This window comes from Hypanus sabinus, chromosome 25 (assembly GCF_030144855.1).
Source record: "Hypanus sabinus isolate sHypSab1 chromosome 25, sHypSab1.hap1, whole genome shotgun sequence".
In the NCBI taxonomy this organism is placed as follows: Eukaryota; Metazoa; Chordata; class Chondrichthyes; order Myliobatiformes; family Dasyatidae; genus Hypanus; species Hypanus sabinus.
The window spans coordinates 5,885,478-5,905,513 of NC_082730.1; the positions used below are offsets into that span (position 1 = coordinate 5,885,478).

Consider the following 20,036-nt stretch of genomic DNA (forward strand, 5'->3'; position numbering starts at 1 on the left):
TTGGATGATGGAAGTGATGGCTTTGTTACAAAATTTGCAGATGATAAGAAGAGAGGTGGGGGGGCAGGTAGTTTTGAGGAAGTAGAGGGGCTCTAGACGGACTTCGATTAGGAGAATGGATAAAGAAGCAGGAGATGAAGTACAGTGTCAGGAAATGTATGGTCATGCACTTTGGTAGAAGAAATGAAAGGGCTGACTATTTTCTAACTGGAGAGAAAATACAAAAAGCTGTGGTGCAAAGGGACTTTGTGGACCTTGTGCAGGACTTTCTAAAGGTTAATTTGTAGGTTGAGTCTCTGGTGAGGAAGTCAAATGCAAAGTCAGCATTCACTTGTAGAAGACTAGAATATAAAAGCAAGGATGTAATGTTGAGACTTTATAAAACACCGTTGAGGCCTCACTTGGAGTATTGTGAGCAGTTTTGGGCCCCTTAACTTTGAAAGGATGTGCTGAAACTGGAGAAGGTTCACAAAAACGATTCCAGGTTTGAACGGCTTGTCATATGAAGAGCTTTTCTGGGTTCTGGGCCTGTATTCACTGGAATTCAGAAGAATGAGGGGTGACTTTATTGAAACCTATTGAATGGTGAAAAGGGTGCTTCCTTCAGTGGGAGAGTCTAAGAGCAGAGGACTCAGCTTCAGAATAGTGGGGCATTCTTTTTGAACACAGATGAGAGGAATTTCATTATCCAGAGGGTGGTGAATCTGTGGAATTCTTTGCCACAGGCAGCCATGGAGGCTAAGTCTGTATGTGTCTGTGTTGTACATGTAATACATTTCACTATTTTTATCATTATGCATTTCAACATGCTCCTGTTGCAAAACAACAGATTTTACAATGTATGCCAGTGATAGTAAAGCTGATGCTGGTGGGCAGATGGGACCAGCTCTGTGGGCGATGGTCAGCATTGATGTGTTGGGATGAATGGCCTGTGCTTTATGACTCTTTTACACATTGCCGTCATCCTGGTAATGACCAATAAAATCAAAGTAGACCCTTTTTGCCGAACTTTATTTCAGAAGAAAAAAATTTATGCCCACAGTTATGTCAATAGAATCAACTTGTGGAGTTGTCAGTAAAACACATTTGCATTAACAACTGAGCAGAACTCTAGGCTGCTTTGGGGATGCTTGTTCTGTTAAGAAATATTTCAAGATTTTGGACAATAGCTTGGTACTTTAAAAGGATACTTTCTTCCTTCTGAAGAAGTCGATTCTCCATTTGGATAATATCTTTTTTCTCATTAATTATCTCGTGGCTCCACTGAATGATGGTGTTTATCTTACCACGGGCTGTTTTTGAAATGGTCCATTCAGAATTGTCTGGAGTAGAAAATAGAAATCATATTTTGGGATCTTTGCTCTCTCACCTGAGGGGAATGTCATGGAACTGAGGTCAGGGCATGCTGTCTGATGAACTGCCTGTAGACGGTGTGAAGTGTGTTTCTCCAAAAGCTACAATATAATACCTTGGTATCCCAAGACCTAGCCTTTGAGTCTGCTCCACCATTCCACCATGGCTGATAGATTTACCCGCTCAACTCCATTCACCTGACTTCTCCCCGTAGCTTTGATATGCTTAGTAACTAAAAACATACTTTAAATATACCCAATGGCTTGGTTTCCACAGTCATCTGCGACAACAGATTCCATAGATTCACCATCCTCTGGCTAAAGAAATTCCTCCTCATCTCCGTTCTAAAGGGGAGCTCTTGTATTAGAACATAGAACAGTACAGCACAGGAACAAACCATTCAGCCCACAATGTTGTGCTGAATCTGCAAAAATGCTAATCAAACCTACCCCCTCTTACCTTCAGTGCATGCCCTCTGGCATTAGACATTCAACCCTAGGAAACGGATACTTCTGTCCACTCTATCGATGTCCCTCATGATCTTATAAACCTCTCTCAGATCTCCCCTCAGCCTCTGGCGCTCCAGAGAAAACAACCCGTTTATCCAGACTCCTGTGATATCTCATGCCCTCTGAACCAGGCAGCCCTACCAGGGAAGGAACCATGTCTGAACTGTTTCTGAGAGGTTCCTGAATTATCCCAGGAATGACAGGGTTAACATATGAGGAGTGTTTGATGACTGAGTCTATATTCACTGGAGTTTAGAAGAATGGGGGAGGGGATCTTGTTGAAATACTAAGACAGAGTGGATGTGGTGAGGAAGTTTACCATAGGGAGAGTCTAGGACCAGAAGGAAGAGTTTCAGAATACTGTAACTAGTGGAGGTCCACTACGGGGATGTGAGGGGTAAGTTTTTTACTGGAGAGTGCTCGATGCCTGGAATACGCTGCCTGCTGTCGTGGTGGAGCCAAATACATTCGAGGCTTTAAGAGATATTTGGATCGGTACATGAATGTCAGGAAGATGGAGGGATATGGACATGGTGTAGGTGGGAAGGATTAGTGTTTGAGTGTTTATGATTTGTTTTTCAACTGTTTCAGCACATCACTGCCTGCTGAAGGGCCTATTCCTGTGCTGTACTGCCCCATGTTCTATATTCAATGTTCATACTGCTTCACAAAACTCGTGTGCATTTGCATTTTACAACTAACTCCCACCTAAGCCCCCTAATTTAAAACTTCTGGGTGATTTGTATGTTTTCTGTGGGGGGAGGAGGTGTTTGATGTTTTTCTTTGTTTTGTGGCTATTTAGAGAAGACGGGTCTCAGAGGTGCATACTGCATACATACTTCAATAATAAATTATCCTTTGAACCTTTGCATGGAGGCAATTCCAGTCCGTTCCGGGATGGTTAAAATTTCCCCACTTCCATTACCCTATTATTTTTACACTCTTCTGAATTCGATCCAATTGACCCTTTCAGATTCCCACTGACTAGTTAAGGATCGAAGATTAACTTTATTCGCTGTATACACTGACATGTATTAGGAATTTGCAGTGGTGTGTTGGTCAGGGCTTGGCATGTAACAAAAAACCAACATTCAACAATGGCAAAGAATAAAGAATTATACAGAAATAAGTTAAAGTATGGATATGAAAAATAATGTACACGGGGGGGGGGGGGGTGGCTGCACTTTACAGAACAGGCGACTTGGGTTCAATGGCTGCCGTTGCCTGTAAGCAGTTTGTATGTTCTCCCCGCGGACGAGCGAGTTTCCTCCGGGTGCTCTGGTTTCCTCCCACAGTCCAAAGACATACTAGATAGTAGATTAATTGGTCATTGTAAATTACCCTTTGGTTAGACAAGGATTAAATCGGGGGATTGCTGGGTGGCAAGGCTTGAAAGGCTGGAAGTGCCTATTCCACCATGTATCTCAATAAATCAATTTAAAATAAATAACTAAATGCCAGCATGTATTTACAATGTAAACATCATTATAAAGAGTGGTGTAAAGTGATTACAGTGCAGTGATGTGGGTTATAGACAGAGGGGTGTGGGGGCTAACTGGAATCGTTGATCAGATTCACTGCCTGGGTGGAAGGAACTTAAAAGCTGGCATGAAGTTTTTGTTTTCCTAGTCTTATAGTGCCGTCCAGAAGGGTGTTTTTGGAAAAAAGAGTGTGCAGAGTGGGTGCTGTCCCCAGTGATTTTCCTGGTTCTTTCTTCTGGGAGGACTGCAGTAAAGTCCCAACAAATAATCACCCCTTTCTACCCCTGCACCCTCACTAACCAGCCCCTGAGCACTGCTGTAATATTCTGATTGATTAGCCCCTCCCTTTTCATACCCCCCCCACCCTCTGTCACAAATAGAACTGCGATATCCCAGCATTCTTGTCCCTCCCTTAACTGTGTTTCTGTTATTACAATATCGCTATTGCATAGAGACACAAGTGAGTGGAAATACTTGAACCTGGAGCTAGCGGAACTCAGTTTGTCCAGCAGCTTCTGTGGGGGGGTGGGGGGGAGTGCTGATCACATGAAGCAAATGGATCCAAATCACATGCGTTGATCCACACTCTCAGATCCCCCGTCTCACCCGTGAGCCCCCTTACGTTAAGACTCAAGATTGTTTATTGTCATTCTTCACTGCACAAGTGTAAAAGAGAATGAAATGATTGCTACTCTGTGTTTGAGCTTTTATATTGAAATATATATATATATATATATATATATATATAGAATATAGAGCAATACAGCCATGAACAGGCCATTCAGCCCACACTGTTGTGCCAAACCAGCTAAAAAGCAAATCAAAACCACCAAACATCCTACCTACACCATAACCATATCCCTCCACGTGTTTGTCTAAATGTCTTTGCCTCTCCATATATAGCCCTGCTGACTTCAATTCTGATGGTGCTGACGCCTTTAAATTTGAAATTCAGTTTGACCACGTGAGGAGAGAAGCCGCTTTGTTTCCGTGTTTTTTTCAGACTGAAGCACTGTTACACAATCCTGAGTTTCTCCCTATGTTTGCGCCAGCAAAATCATCGTCAGTAAGATTTGGCGTAGTCCATAAAGGAGAATGCTATCTGAGCAATATTTTGCATTATTCATGATTATCGTTATTAATGCTTACATGATATTAATCTGTAAAACTTTATTCACTCATGATGTGTATAATTGCAGATATTTTATATGTAAGTCTAGCTTCAAGTATCCTTAATTTCTTGTGAATCTGTGATTTAATCGCTAAGTTTGCTGCATTAAGTACTTACAATATTTTTCTGGTTTGTTCTCAGTTTAAATTTCACTCAGTTGTATGTGTGTGTGCTGCCCAAATAAATCACCCAGACTTTGAATCCAGGGTTCAGTTGACTGCAGTTTGGCTTGCTGATGAATTGTTTATTCTTTAAAAAACAGCGCAGAACACACACTTACGGACCTTCGAGCTGCACCCCCAGCAATCCCCTGGTTTAACCCTACCCTGATCACAGGACAATTTACAGTGATCAATTAACCCTTCAACCAGTATGTTTTTAGATTGTGGGAGGAAACCAGAGCACCAGGAGCAAACCCACATGGTCACAGAGAGAACGTACAAACTCCCTAGAGACAGCAGCCAGAATTGCTAAACACTACAGTACCATTCTTCATACATAAAAAGAGCAGTACATTCCGTTCTGATGCACATAATCAAGACAAAAAGTATAAAGAACACTGAAAACACTAAATATAAATATATTTACAGTGTTTTTGTTTCCTTTTTGAGTTCTTTATGCTTATTGAGTTGTTTCTATGCTGCATCAGATATAGAATACAATTAACCTAGTGTCCCTCCCACACTTCCTGTCCTGACCCTGCCTATACTCACATCTCCTCACCAACTCTGATCAGCTCAACTCAACCCAGCTCAGCCCCATCGCAGCCCAGCCCGACCCAGTCTCAGTTCATCCAAACTCCAACCCAACCCAATCCAAGTGTCCGACCCAGTCCCAGTTCATCCAAACTGCAATCCAACTCAATCCCAGTTCATCCAAACTCCAACAAAACTAAATCCCAGTCCAACCCAGTCCCAGTGCCTGACCCAGTCCCAGTTTATCCAAATCCCAGCAAAACCCAATCCCAGTCCGTCCGAGCCCAACTCATTCCCCGTCCTTTCCAGCCCAGCCCAGCCCAGCCCAGCCTTGCAGGTTCCTCTGGACAGTACAACCTCACTGGGACCTGACAATTGCAGCTCACGAGGGTATTTACATTTCATTCTGTCTTCAGATTCAGTAGCAACTCCTTACCTTTCTTGCAGGTAGGTGGGGGAGGGTCAAAGGTGTCTCTTCCTACACACACACTCTCAATGCTCCCCATCAGTATATATCCAGGAAGACAGCTGAAGGTAACATGATCTTCATAATAATAGATGTGTTGATCTGGATAAATGATTGCATTGTTCAAATTTCTGGGTCGTTCACATTGCACTGCAGAAGATGAACAGATTGGTCGTCACTCAGGGCTGGTGGGAAGCTTTGATAGATAACAAGAAAATCCCTGAACACAAGATGCTGGAAATCCAGACCAACAAACACAAAATGCTGGAGAAACTCAGCAGGTCAGGCAGCATCTGTGGAGAGGAATAACCAACTGACAAGATAAACCCTGTTCTTTATTAGTACCAAAGGAAGATATTAATGGTGATATTTTCTATTAGATGGAAGAAGCCAGCCTCGTCCCAGTCTCAAATCGTGGGCTCAGTTCAGTCTTTATGCACGTCAACAGCCGATTCACCTTTCTTTTGGAAACTCCTCCTTATTGGAAATTACCAAACATGACAGGAAGTAGCCCTTTCTTTTTTGGGTGATTAATAATTAAGGACCTTTGCCACCCAGAACATGCCCCCTTCTCATTGCTACCATTAAGGAGGAGGGACAGGAGCTGGAAGGCACACACTCAACATTTTAGGAACAACTTCTTCCCCTCTGCCATCAGATTTCGGAACAGTCCATGAACTCATGATTGAGATTAGAGATTAATTTCCAGTTAATTGGGACGCATCGGGACCAGTACATTTTGGCCCAATTAAGCAGCTGTTCGAATTAGCTGAACTTTCAAGGAAATAGTATAAGAAAGACAAACTACTGTATAACTGAGTAACAAATTGTGTAGTTAAATGCAATGTGCAACACATCAGAACACTATTAATATTACTAAATTACTGTAAAGCTGTGTATTTGTTCCTAACAGTTATCGATGGAAGAGTCCACTCTGTGTTCTTTCGATTGACTGCAAATGAACAAAATTAGTGCAGACACCTAGTTAGATAATGGACGGCCTTTATACAACGCTTTTGATGAATACATACTTTGAACCTTCAGCTTCATTGTAATATTTAATTTGATTGTTGAAACCTTAATTTTTTTTGCAGTTCCTACAAAACTTGAAGTAGTGACATTGCTTAATTTTCAAGCCGGGCCATTTCTGGCAATTCCAAGCCTGAATGCTGGAAACCTCGGTGATTAAAACAGTTCTGAATTGTCTTGCTGCTTATTTTTCACCAACGATTAGTGACATGCATCACTGTGTTTTGAACATTATCATATGCAACTGATGCCATTTAAAAACTGATCACTCTAAGTATGGTTTACTGTCTAATGGCTGTATGTGACTGACACGAGTTAGAAACAGTTCAACAACAGTCTCCAGATCCTATTAAGCAGCATATAGTCCAAAATAAATGATGGGAATCCCAGTTATTTTCTCAATTCGTTTTTAAGAGTTGGCCCAAATAAACGACTGCCCCATTAACTGATGGCCCAATTAACCCATTGATCCATTGTATTATATTTTTTTCTTTCTCTCTCTCTCTCTCTCTCTCTCTTTGAATAAATATTTTTGAAGTAAAAGTTTATTATCAGAGTACATACAAGTCACCACATGCAACCCTAAGTTTCTTTTTTCTCTCGGCAAACTTAGCAAATTCATAAAAGAGTTCATAAAATTCATAAATTGATAAAAGAGCCTGGGTGGTGAGGATCTTTGATGATGGATGCTGCTTTTCTACGGCAACATTTCATGTAGATGTGCTCAGTGCATGGGAAGGGTTTACCTGTGATGTAATGGGCCGGATCCACTACCTTCTGTAGGATTTTCCATTCAAAGGCATTGGAGCCAGGACGTAATGGAGCCAGTCAGCACACTTTCCACCACACATCTATAGAAGCTTAGCAAGGTTTTCGATGAGACGCCAAACCTCTGAAGACACCTGAGGAAGTAGAGGTGCTGTTGTGGTTTCTTTGCAATTATATTTATATGCTGGGTCCAGGACAGGCCCTCTGAGATAGTGACAGCCAGGAATTTAATGTTACTGACCCTCTCCACCTCTGATGATTAATGGCTCATGGACCTCTGGTTTCCCACTCCTGAACTCTATCTTGAGTGAGAAACTGTTGATATTACACCACTCTGTCAATTTTCAATTTCCTTCCTGTATGCTGATTCATCATCACCACCACTGATATGGCCCACAACAGTGGTGTCATCGGCAAACTTGTAAACAAAAATATCTCTCTCTCCCGCTCTCTCTTTCTCACTCACTCTCTCACTCTCACTCTCTAACTATCTCTCTCTCTGTCTGTCTCTATCTCTATTTTGGAGAACTGTCCTGGACCCAGCACCTAAATCAATTCCAAAGAACGCACAATGGTGCCACGACTTTTTCAGAAGTCTGCGGAGACTCAGCATGACATCTAAAACTTTGACAACCTTTGAAAGATGTGGAGTGGAAAGAATATTCATTGGCTGCACCACAGCCTGGTAGTGGAAACAGCAATGCCTTTGACCAGAAAATCCTACAATAGGTGGTAGATTCAGCCCAGTCCATCACAGGTAAAGCCATCCCAACCATTCAGCACATCCACATGAAATGCTGTTGTACGATAGTCATGTCCATCATCAGAGATCCCCACATGTCTTGCTCTCTTCTTGCTGCTGCCATCAGGTCAAAGGTACAAGAGCTTCAGGACTGACACCATCAGGTTCAGGAACAGTTACCATCCCTCAACCATCGGGCTCTTAAATAGAAGCAGATAACTACACTCACTTCCCAATCATTGAAATATTCCTAAAGCCGATCCTCTCACCTTAAGGACTTTATCTCATTATCTCATGCTCTCATTATTCATTGCTATTTATTTATATTTGCATTTGCTGTTCTTTTGTCTTCTGCACTCTGGTGGATCTTTCACAGATCCTGTTATAGTTACTATTCTATCGATTTGCTGAGTATGCCCGCAGGAAAATGAATCTCAGGCTTGTATATGGTGACCTACTGTATAAGTACTTTCATAACACCGACAACAAAAATCCTAAATACCTTTGGGTGTGCCTTGTGGATTTTGGGCTGCTGATCATGAAAATCACTATGAAATTTCCTTGGCACACATCATTCTTTTGAAATCACCTGTATTTGTTCTTTCAATTCATAATTCAAGCCAGAATAATTTATGCCAAGATTAAAGAAGGCATCAATGTCGACTGATTATTGTTGGACACTTAAGTGAAAAGCCTCAGACACTGAGTACAAATGAAAATCATCAACAAAACAGTTTTAGCTTAGCTGAACTACTGTGGTGTTTTTATATTTGTGTGTATATTTTCTTACTGTAATTTTTAGTATATTTCATGAATTTGCACTGTACTGCTGCTGCAAAACAACAAATTTCATGACATGTCAGTGACAATAAACCTGATTCTAATGTCGAATGAGATGGAACTGTTCACTAAATGTAAATTTAATGAACAATTTAGGGTTCACTAACCTTAAATTTAACCCGCAGGATACAGGTAAGTGAAACAGGAAGGGCTGGACATTCTCAGTCAATCAGTCAGGGTCTGTGGGGAGAGACACAGTGTCACTGGCCATCCAGCAGCACTGCTTTGAGGAGAGGGTCACCAGGGTGAATGATTGGTTCGCTCTGCCAACATCTACCTGTTGAGAGTGTCTAGCACCATCTATTCACTTCAGGCTTTGACCAGCTACGGCACCAGGCTTTAGAATAGATTCTCATGAACAGGAGACAGGATTCAGTAACTACATTGAATTTCCTTGACCTAGGGTTGCTGCCCTCAGAGGGGCCACTGGTGAGATTTACGGATTGGACTGTAGTCCAAATGAACTGTACTTCATATTGACCTCTTTCAGTTCTATGTTCTTTTTGTGTTCTTGCCTGTTCTTTCTTATTGCTGATTGTTGGGCTGGTTGGTTTGGGGTTTGATGTTCTTGTTGCTGATTGGTGGGCTGGGGGGGTTTAGAATTTGATGTTCTTGTTGCTGATTGGTGGGCTGGGGGTTTAGGATTTGATGTTCTTGTTGGTGATTGGTGGGCTGGGGGTTTAGGGTTTTGATGTTCTTGTTGCTGATTGGTGGGATGGGAGTTAGGGGTTTGATGTCCTTGTTCTTACCCCATGTTGCTGATGTGTTGTTTTTTGTGCGAGAGACTGACTGGGGTGAGGTTTGTGAGATTTTGTTTCTTTTTCTTTTCATGCCTTGGATTGATGTCTTTCTGTCAACTGCTTCTATAGTTTTCAATAATTCATGGCTATCTGGGGAGGACAAATCTCAGAGTTGTATTCGGCATACATACTTCGACAATAAAGTGAGCCTTTGAACCTTTGAAGATGGTTGGGTGACTGGCTGGGCCATTTCTCAGTGCATCAGCAGTCGCCATTAAAGTGACTTCAGGCACTGCTGAGGAACAGCCCACTCCAGGAACCTCGCTACCCTGTCCACCATTGAGCTGTGACCAACATCTCCTCCAACAATTGGAATGTCCCTGCCATTTATTCTACATGCCCCAACAGAATTTGACCTTGCAAAGTGACAAGAGAGAGGATGAGACATTACAGTGATGGTTCAGCCTCTGTGCGACTTGACAATTTCAGCTCTAAGGGGCATTTCCTTTTCATTCTGTCTTTAGACTTCAGTAACAACAGCTTACCTTTCCTGCAGGTAGGTGGGGGAGGATTGAAGGTGCCTTCATCTCCACACCGACTGTAAGGGCTGCCCACCAGTTCATATATTTACATGTATTTACAATGTAAACATCATTATAAAGAGTGGTGTAAAGTGATTACAGTGCAGTGATGTGGGTTATAGACAGAGGGGTGTGGGGGCTAACTGGAATCGTTGATCAGATTCACTGCCTGGGTGGAAGAAACTTAAAAGCTGGCATGAAGTTTTTGTTTTCCTAGTCTTATAGTGCCGTCCAGTAGGGAGATTTTGGAAAAAAGAGTTTGCAGAGTGGGTGCTGTCCCCAGTGATTTTCCTGCTTCTTTCTTCTGGGAGGACTGCAGTAAAGTCCCAACAAATAATCACCCCTTTCTACCCCTGCACCCTCACTAACCAGCCCCTGAGCACTGCTGTGATATTCTGATTGATTTGCCCCTCCCTTTTCATACCCCCCCACTCTGTCACAAATAGAACTGCGATATCCCAGCATTCTTGTCCCTCCCTTAACTGTGTTTCTGTTATTACAATATCGCTATTCCATAGAGACACAAGTGAGTGGAAATACTTGAACCTGGAGCTAGAGGAACTCAGTTTGTCCAGCAGATTCTGTGGGGGTAGGGGGGAGTGCTGATCACATGAAGCAAATGGATCCAAATCACATGCGTTGATCCACACTCTCAGATCCCCCGTCTCACCCGTGAGCCCCCTTACGTTAAGACTCAAGATTGTTTATTGACATTCTTCAGTGCACAAGTGTAAAAGAGAACGAAATGATTGCTCCTCTGTGTTTGAGCTTTTATATTGAAATATATATATATAGAATATAGAGCAATACAGCCATGAACAGGCCATTCCGCCCACACTGTTGTGCCAAACCAGCTAAAAAGCAAATCAAAACCACCAAACGTCCTACCTACACCATAACCATATCCCTCCACGTGTTTGTCTAACTGTCTTTGCCTCTCCATATATAGCCCTGCTGACTTCAATTCTGATGGTGCTGACGCCTTTAAATTTGAAATTCAGTTTGACCACGTGAGGAGAGAAGCCGCTTTGTTTCGGTGTTTTTTTCAGACTGAAGCACTGTTACACAATCCTGAAGAGAACGTACAAACTCCTTACAGGCAGTAGCAGGAATTGCTAAATACTACAGTACCATTCTTCAGACATAAAAAGAGCAGTACATTCCGTTCTGATGCACATAATGAAGACAAAAAGCATAAAGAACACTGAAAACACTAAATATAAATATATTTATGGTGCTTTTGTTTCCTTTTTGAGTTCTTTATGCTTATTGAGTTGTTTCTATGCTGCATCAGATATAGAATACAATTAACCTAGTGTCCCTCCCACACTTCCTGTCCTGACCCTGCCTATACTCACATCTCCTCACCAACTCTGATCAGCTCAACTCAACCCAGCTCAGCCCCATCGCAGCCCAGCCCGACCCAGTCTCAGTTCATCCAAACCCCAACAAAACCAAACCCCAATCCAACTCAATCCCAGTTCATCCAAACTCCAACAGAACTAAACCCCAGTCCAACCCAGTCCCAGTGCCTGACCCAGTCCCAGTTTATCCAAATCCCAGCAAAACCCAATCCCAGTCCATCCGAGCCCAACTCATTCCCCGTCCTTTCCAGCCCAGCCCAGCCCAGCCCAGCCTTGCAGGTTCCTCTGGACAGTACAACCTCACTGGGACCTGACAATTGCAGCTCACGAGGGTATTTACATTTCATTCTGTCTTCAGATTCAGTAGCAACTCCTTACCTTTCTTGCAGGTAGGTGGGGGAGGGTCAAAGGTGTCTCTTCCTACACACACACTCTCAATGCTCCCCATCAGTATATATCCAGGAAGACAGCTGAAGGTAACATGATCTTCATAATAATAGATGTGTTGATCTGGATAAATGATTGCATTGTTCAAATTTCTGGGTCGTTCACATTGCACTGCAGAAGATGAACAGATTGGTTGTCACTCAGGGCTGGTGGGAAGCTTTGATAGATAACAAGAAAATCCCTGAACACAAGATGCTGGAAATCCAGACCAACAAACACAAAACGCTGGAGAAACTCAACAGATCAGGCAGCATCTGTGGAGAGGAATAACCAACTGACAAGATAAACCCTGTTCTTTATTAGTACCAAAGGAAGATATTAATGGTGATATTTTCTATTAGATGGAAGAAGCCAGCCTCGTCCCAGTCTCAAATCGTGGGCTCAGTTCAGTCTTTATGCACGTCAACAGCCGATTCACCTTTCTTTTGGAAACTCCTCCTTATTGGAAATTACCAAACATGACAGGAAGTAGCCCTTTCTTTTTTGGGTGATTAATAATTAAGGACCTTTGCCACCCAGAACATGCCCCCTTCTCATTGCTACCATTAGGGAGGAGGGACAGGAGCCGGAAGACACACACTCAACATTTTAGGAACAGCTTCTTCTCCTCTGCCATCAGATTTCGGAACAGTCCATGAACTCCTGAACGAGATTAGAGATTAGAGAATTCCAGTTAATTGGGACGCATCGGGACCAGTACATTTTGGCCCAATTAAGCAGCTGTTCGAATTAGCTGAACTTTCAAGGAAATAGTATAAGAAAGACAAACTACTGTATAACTGAGTAACAAATTGTGTAGTTAAATGCAATGTGCAACACATCAGAACACTATTAATATTACTAAATTACTGTAAAGCTGTGTATTTGTTCCTAACAGTTATCGATGGAAGAGTCCACTCTGTGTTCTTTCGATTGACTGCAAATGAACAAAATTAGTGCAGACACCTAGTTAGATAATGGACGGCCTTTATACAACGCTTTTGATGAATACATACTTTGAACCTTCAGCTTCATTGTAATATTTAATTTGATTGTTGAAACCTTAATTTTTTTTGCAGTTCCTACAAAACTTGAAGTAGTGACATTGCTTAATTTTCAAGCCGGGCCATTTCTGGCAATTCCAAGCCTGAATGCTGGAAACCTCGGTGATTAAAACAGTTCTGAATTGTCTTGCTGCTTATTTTTCACCAACGATTAGTGACATGCATCACTGTTTTTTGAACATTATCATATGCAACTGATGCCATTTAAAAACTGATCACTCTAAGTATGGTTTACTGTCTAATGGCTGTATGTGACTGACACGAGTTAGAAACAGTTCAACAACAGTCTCCAGATCCTATTAAGCAGCATATAGTCCAAAATAAATGATGGGAATCCCAGTTATTTTCTCAATTCGTTTTTAAGAGTTGGCCCAAATAAACGACTGCCCCATTAACTGATGGCCCAATTAACCCATTGATCCATTGTATTATATTTTTTTCTTTCTCTCTCTCTCTCTCTCTCTCTTTGAATAAATATTTTTGAAGTAAAAGTTTATTATCAGAGTACATACAAGTCACCACATGCAACCCTAAGTTTCTTTTTTCTCTCGGCAAACTTAGCAAATTCATAAAAGAGTTCATAAAATTCATAAATTCATAAAAGAGCCTGGGTGGTGAGGATCTTTGATGATGGATGCTGCTTTTCTACGGCAACATTTCATGTAGATGTGCTCAGTGCATGGGAAGGGTTTACCTGTGATGTAATGGGCCGGATCCACTACCTTTTGTAGGATTTTCCATTCAAAGGCATTGGTGTTCCCACCCCAGGACGTAATGGAGCCAGTCAGCACACTTTCCACCACACATCTATAGAAGCTTAGCAAGGTTTTCGATGAGACGCCAAACCTCTGCAGACACCTGAGGAAGTAGAGGTGCTGTTGTGGTTTCTTTGCAATTATATTTATATGCTGGGTCCAGGACAAGCCCTCTGAGATAGTGACAGCCAGGAATTTAATGTTACTGACCCTCTCCACCTCTGATGATTAATGGCTCATGGACCTCTGGTTTCCCACTCCTGAACTCTATCTTGAGTGAGAAACTGTTGATATTACACCACTCTGTCAATTTTCAATTTCCTTCCTGTATGCTGATTCATCATCACCACCACTGATATGGCCCACAACAGTGGTGTCATCGGCAAACTTGTAAACAAAAATATCTCTCTCTCCCGCTCTCTCTTTCTCACTCACTCTCTCACTCTCACTCTCTAACTATCTCTCTCTCTGTCTGTCTCTATCTCTATTTTGGAGAACTGTCCTGGACCCAGCACCTAAGTCAATTCCAAAGAACGCACAATGGTGCCACGACTTTTTCAGAAGTCTGCGGAGACTCAGCATGACATCTAAAACTTTGACAACCTTTGAAAGATGTGGAGTGGAAAGAATATTCATTGGCTGCACCACAGCCTGGTAGTGGAAACAGCAATGCCTTTGACCAGAAAATCCTACAATAGGTGGTAGATTCAGCCCAGTCCATCACAGGTAAAGCCATCCCAACCATTCAGCACATCCACATGAAATGCTGTTGTACGATAGTCATGTCCATCATCAGAGATCCCCACATGTCTTGCTCTCTTCTTGCTGCTGCCATCAGGTCAAAGGTACAAGAGCTTCAGGACTGACACCATCAGGTTCAGGAACAGTTACCATCCCTCAACCATCGGGCTCTTAAATAGAAGCAGATAACTACACTCACTTCCCAATCATTGAAATATTCCTAAAGCCGATCCTCTCACCTTAAGGACTTTATCTCATTATCTCATGCTCTCATTATTCATTGCTATTTATTTATATTTGCATTTGCTGTTCTTTTGTCTTCTGCACTCTGGTGGATCTTTCACAGATCCTGTTATAGTTACTATTCTATCGATTTGCTGAGTATGCCCGCAGGAAAATGAATCTCAGGCTTGTATATGGTGACCTACTGTATAAGTACTTTCATAACACCGACAACAAAAATCCTAAATACCTTTGGGTGTGCCTTGTGGATTTTGGGCTGCTGATCATGAAAATCACTATGAAATTTCCTTGGCACACATCATTCTTTTGAAATCACCTGTATTTGTTCTTTCAATTCATAATTCAAGCCAGAATAATTTATGCCAAGATTAAGGAAGGCATTTTTGTTGGTCCTCAAATCAAACAGGTCATCAATGACGGGGAATTCTAGTGGAACCAGAGAGAATCCCATGGAACTCATTCAAGGATGTCGTTGAAAATTTTCTTGGCAACTACAGAGCACCAAACTATGTCTAGATTGTTGACAACGTGCTTCAAGCATGCAAACCGTGAAGTGCAATGTGTCACTAAAGATTCATTTTCTGCATTCCTGTTTAGAATTCCTCCCTACAAATCTTGGTACTGTCAGCACATGATGAAGGGTTTCATCAGGACATTGCGGTCATGGAGAAACGGTATCAGGTCAACGGGAATCCATCAAGGTCGGCTGATTATTGTTGGACACTTAAGTGAAAAGCAGACACTGAGTACAAATGAAAATCATCAACAAAACAGTTTTAGCTTAGCTGAACTATTGCGAAGTGTATTTATAGTTGTGTGTACATTTTCTTACTGTAATTTTTAGTATATTTCATGAATTTGCACTGTACTGCTGCTGCAAAACAACAAATTTCACGACATGTCAGTGACAATAAACCTGATTCTAATGTCGAATGAGATGGAACTGTTCACTAAATGTAAATTTAATGAACAATTTAGGGTTCACTAACCTTAAATTTAACCCGCAGGATACTGGTAAGTGAAACAGGAAGGGCTGGACATTCTCAGTCAATCAGTCAGGGTCTGTGGGGAGAGACACAGTGTCACTGGCCATCCAGCAGCACTGCTTTGAGGAGAGGGTCACCAGGGTGAATGATTGGTTCGCTCTGCCAACATCTACCTGTTGAGAGTGTCTAGCACCATCTATTCACTTCAGGCTTTGACCAGCTACAGCACCAGGCTTTAGAATAGATTCTCATGAACAGGGGACAGGGTTCAGTAACCACATTGAATCTCCTTGACACAGGGTTGCTGCCCTCAGAGGGGCCACTAGTGAGATTTACGGATTGGACTGTAGTCCAAACGAACTGTACTTCATATTGACCTCTTTCAGTTCTATGTTCTTTTTGTGTTCTTGCCTGTTCTTTCTTATTGCTGATTGGTGGGCTGGTTGGTTTGGGGTTTGATGTTCTTGTTGCTGATTGGTGGGCTGGGGGTTTAGGGTTTGATGTTCTTGTTGCTGATTGGTGGGCTGGGGGTTTAGGGTTTGATGTCCTTGTTCTTACCCCATGTTGCTGATGTGTTGTTTTTTGTGCGAGAGACTGACTGGGGTGAGGTTTGTGAGATTTTGTTTCTTTTTCTTTTCATGCCTTGGATTGATGTCTTTCTGTCAACTGCTTCTATAGTTTTCAATAATTCATGGCTATCTGGGGAGGACAAATCTCAGAGTTGTATTCGGCATACATACTTCGACAATAAAGTGAGCCTTTGAACCTTTGAAGATGGTTGGGTGACTGGCTGGGCCATTTCTCAGTGCATCAGCAGTCGCCATTAAAGTGACTTCAGGCACTGCTGAGGAACAGCCCACTCCAGGAACCTCGCTACCCTGTCCACCATTGAGCTGTGACCAACATCTCCTCCAACAATTGGAATGTCCCTGCCATTTATTCTACATGCCCCAACAGAATTTGACCTTGCAAAGTGACAAGAGAGAGGATGAGACATTACAGTGATGGTTCAGCCTCTGTGCGACTTGACAATTTCAGCTCTAAGGGGCATTTCCTTTTCATTCTGTCTTTAGACTTCAGTAACAACAGCTTACCTTTCCTGCAGGTAGGTGGGGGAGGAGTGAAGGTGCCTTCATCTCCACACCGACTGTAACGGCTGCCCACTAGTTCATATCCAGTATTACAGACGAAGGTAATTTGTTGGTCATATCGATAGAGTGTTTGCCTTGGTATAATGTATCCATTGTCGGGCATGGTGGGTGTATAACAATACACTGTTGGAGAGGAACAGGTGGTATGTCACTCAGGTGCTGTGGGAAAAGAAACTGCACCTGGGTAGTCTACACTCAAATGGCGTAGAGTCGAGGCGTTGTGGAACCCAGGCCCTTTTGCCAACCAATCCATGCTGTACATGCTGCTCATTCAATGTCCTCTGTTCAGCCCAGATCCCTCCAGACCACAGGTCTCCAACCATTTTATGCCATGGAGACTCTCCATTTACTAAGGGGTCTGTGAGCCTTGGGTTGGAAACCCCTTCTCTGGACCTTGCCCCTCCATGTACCTGTCCAAGTGGCTCTTAAATGATATGATTCTAACTGCCTCAACCACTTCCTCAGGCAGCCCGTTCCATACACTCGCCACCCTCTGTGTGAAAACGTTGCCCCTATGGTGCCTTTTAACTCTGATTAAACATAGTGGATTCATATCCAGGTCATTTCTATAAATGACAAATAACAAGGGTCTCAACACTGACTCCAGTGGCACGTCACGAGTTAATTGTCTCCATTCTGAGAAACAAGCTCTGCTTCCTACCTCCGAGCTAACCTTGAATCCACCTTCCTGGATTCCAGACCGGCTAGCCATGTGGGCAGGGGCTTGTGAAGGTTTAATTCTCCAGTTTCAGGTAGGCTGTTTCCCCCCCCACCCCATCCCACGTTCCTTTATCTTGCCAGCCAAAGGATATAGGTTTCAGTGGCAGGTTTAAAGGTGAACTGCAGTAAATATGCTTCTTGCAGAGGGTGTGGTGAGGGGCTGGAGACTATGTTGGCAAACCAGAGGCTCATGAATAAGTCCATGAAAAACCATGACTGCTGAGGTAAACATTGAGAGCTGGGAGGTGGAAATCACATCAGTAGATTTGCAGTACAAGGCATGGACACAACTTCTGTGCAGCATTGTGTGGGGAAGTGCAGGGTGTAGATCATATTGAGTAAGTGGATTAGAATCCCAAGCACTGATCCACATTCCGCTCATGTGTGAGGCCCCTTTCATTAATTAGTGACCCTCTGCTTACACACACGTCTCCCAATCTATTCTGAGCAATCCAACTCAATCCTTTAAGACCATCAGACATTATCGCACACTTAGACCATTCAGCCCATTGAAAACTACCTGCCCCTCTACCTATGTTTCTATTGATTGCAAATCTGGCCACAAAACCATCAAATCTATCATCCAAAATGTTGACATATAACATGAAAAAGAGTGGTCCCAATACTGACCACTGAAGAATAGCACTATTCACTGGCAGCTAACCAGAAAAGGCCCCCTTTATTCCTACTGTTTATATTCTGCTGTCAACTAAGCTTCTATCCATGCTAGAATCTTTCCTGTAGTTCAATGGACGATTATCTTGTTAAACAGCCTCAAGTGCAGCACCTTGTCAAAAGCTTTCTCAAAATCCACGTAAACATCCACCTACTCTCCTTTGTCTGTACTGCCTGTTATTTCCTCAAAGAATTCAGATTTGTCAGGCAAGAATTCCCCTTAAGGAAACCATGCTGACTTTGGCATGAATCCTGAAACCTCATCCTTAATAATAGACTCCAACATCTTCCTGAAGTCAGGCTAAATGACATATAATTTCCTTTCTTCTTTCTCTCTCCCTTCCTAAACAGTGGAGCAACTTTTGTAATTCTCTAGTCCTCCAAAACCATTCCAGAGTCTAGTGAATCTTGAAACATCATTACTAATGCCTCCACAATCTTTTCAGTTACCTTTTTCAGAACCCTGGGGTGTATTCAAACTAGACTAGGTAATTTATCTACCCTCAGACTTTTCAGCTTCCTCCTCCGTAATAGTAACTACACTCAGTTCTGTCTCCTGACCCTCTTGAATTTCTCACACACTGCTAGTGTCTTCCATAGTGAAGACTGGCACAAAATACTTTGTCTGCTATTACTTTGTCCCTCATTACTACCTCTCCAGCATCATTTTCCAACAGTTCAATATCCATTTTTGCCTCTCTTTTACTCTTATATATCTGAAAAATACTTTTTGCGTGCTCTTTGATATTATTGGCTAGCTTACCTTCATATTTCATCTTTTCTCTCCTTCTGGAATTTTTAGTTGCCTTTAGTTTTTAAAATCTTCCCAATTCTCTAACTTCCCACTAATTTTTGCTATATATTGTACCCTCTCTATTGCTTTTATACTATTTTGACTCCCTGATATTTTCCTCTTGGTTAACTTGTATATCTTTGTATTTCCCTTTATTCCACTGTTGTATGACACATCTGACTTTACATTTTCCCTCTCAAACTGCAGGGTGAATTATATCATAACACAATAACTGCTTCCTAAGGGTTCCTTTACCTTAAGCTCCCTAATCAAACCCTGTCCAGAACTGCCTTTCTCTTAGTGGGCTCAACCACAAGTTGCTCCAAAAAGCATCTCATAGGTACCCTACAAATTCCCTCTCTTGGAATCCAACACCAACCTGAATTTTCCAATCTACCTACACGTTGAAATCCCCCATGTCTATCATACCGTTGTCCTTCTCATATGCATCTTCTGTCCCCCATTGTAATTTATATTCCACATCCAAGTTACTGTTCAGAGGCCTATATGTAATTCCCACCCCCCCCCCATTCCTGATGAAGGGTCTCAGCCTGAAACGTTGGCTACTTTTTTCTCACGGATGCTGCCTGACCTGCTGAGTTCTTCCAGCATAGTGTATGTATTCTTTGATCCACAGCATCTGCAGTTGTACTTTTGTGTATGCAATTCCCACTGGGTCTTTTCACCTTTGCAGTTTCTTAACTCTACTCGTAAGGACTCTACACCTTCCAATTCCATGCCAC

At 42.3% G+C, this 20,036-nt stretch overlaps 1 protein-coding gene across 1 annotated transcript; it reads right to left on the minus strand.

Moving 5' to 3' along the window:
- Window positions 1–1,009: 1,009 nt before the first annotated feature.
- On the minus strand, window positions 1,010–17,216 carry LOC132381257 (complement receptor type 2-like). The gene is made up of 4 exons (XM_059950637.1): window positions 17,049–17,216; window positions 12,118–12,297; window positions 5,646–5,825; window positions 1,010–1,322 (listed from the first exon to the last, which is right to left on the minus strand). Exons 1-4 carry the CDS (start codon window positions 17,206–17,208, stop codon window positions 1,111–1,113), a joined length of 732 nt encoding a protein of 243 aa, XP_059806620.1. The 5' UTR covers window positions 17,209–17,216; the 3' UTR covers window positions 1,010–1,110.
- Window positions 17,217–20,036: the final 2,820 nt, after the last annotated feature.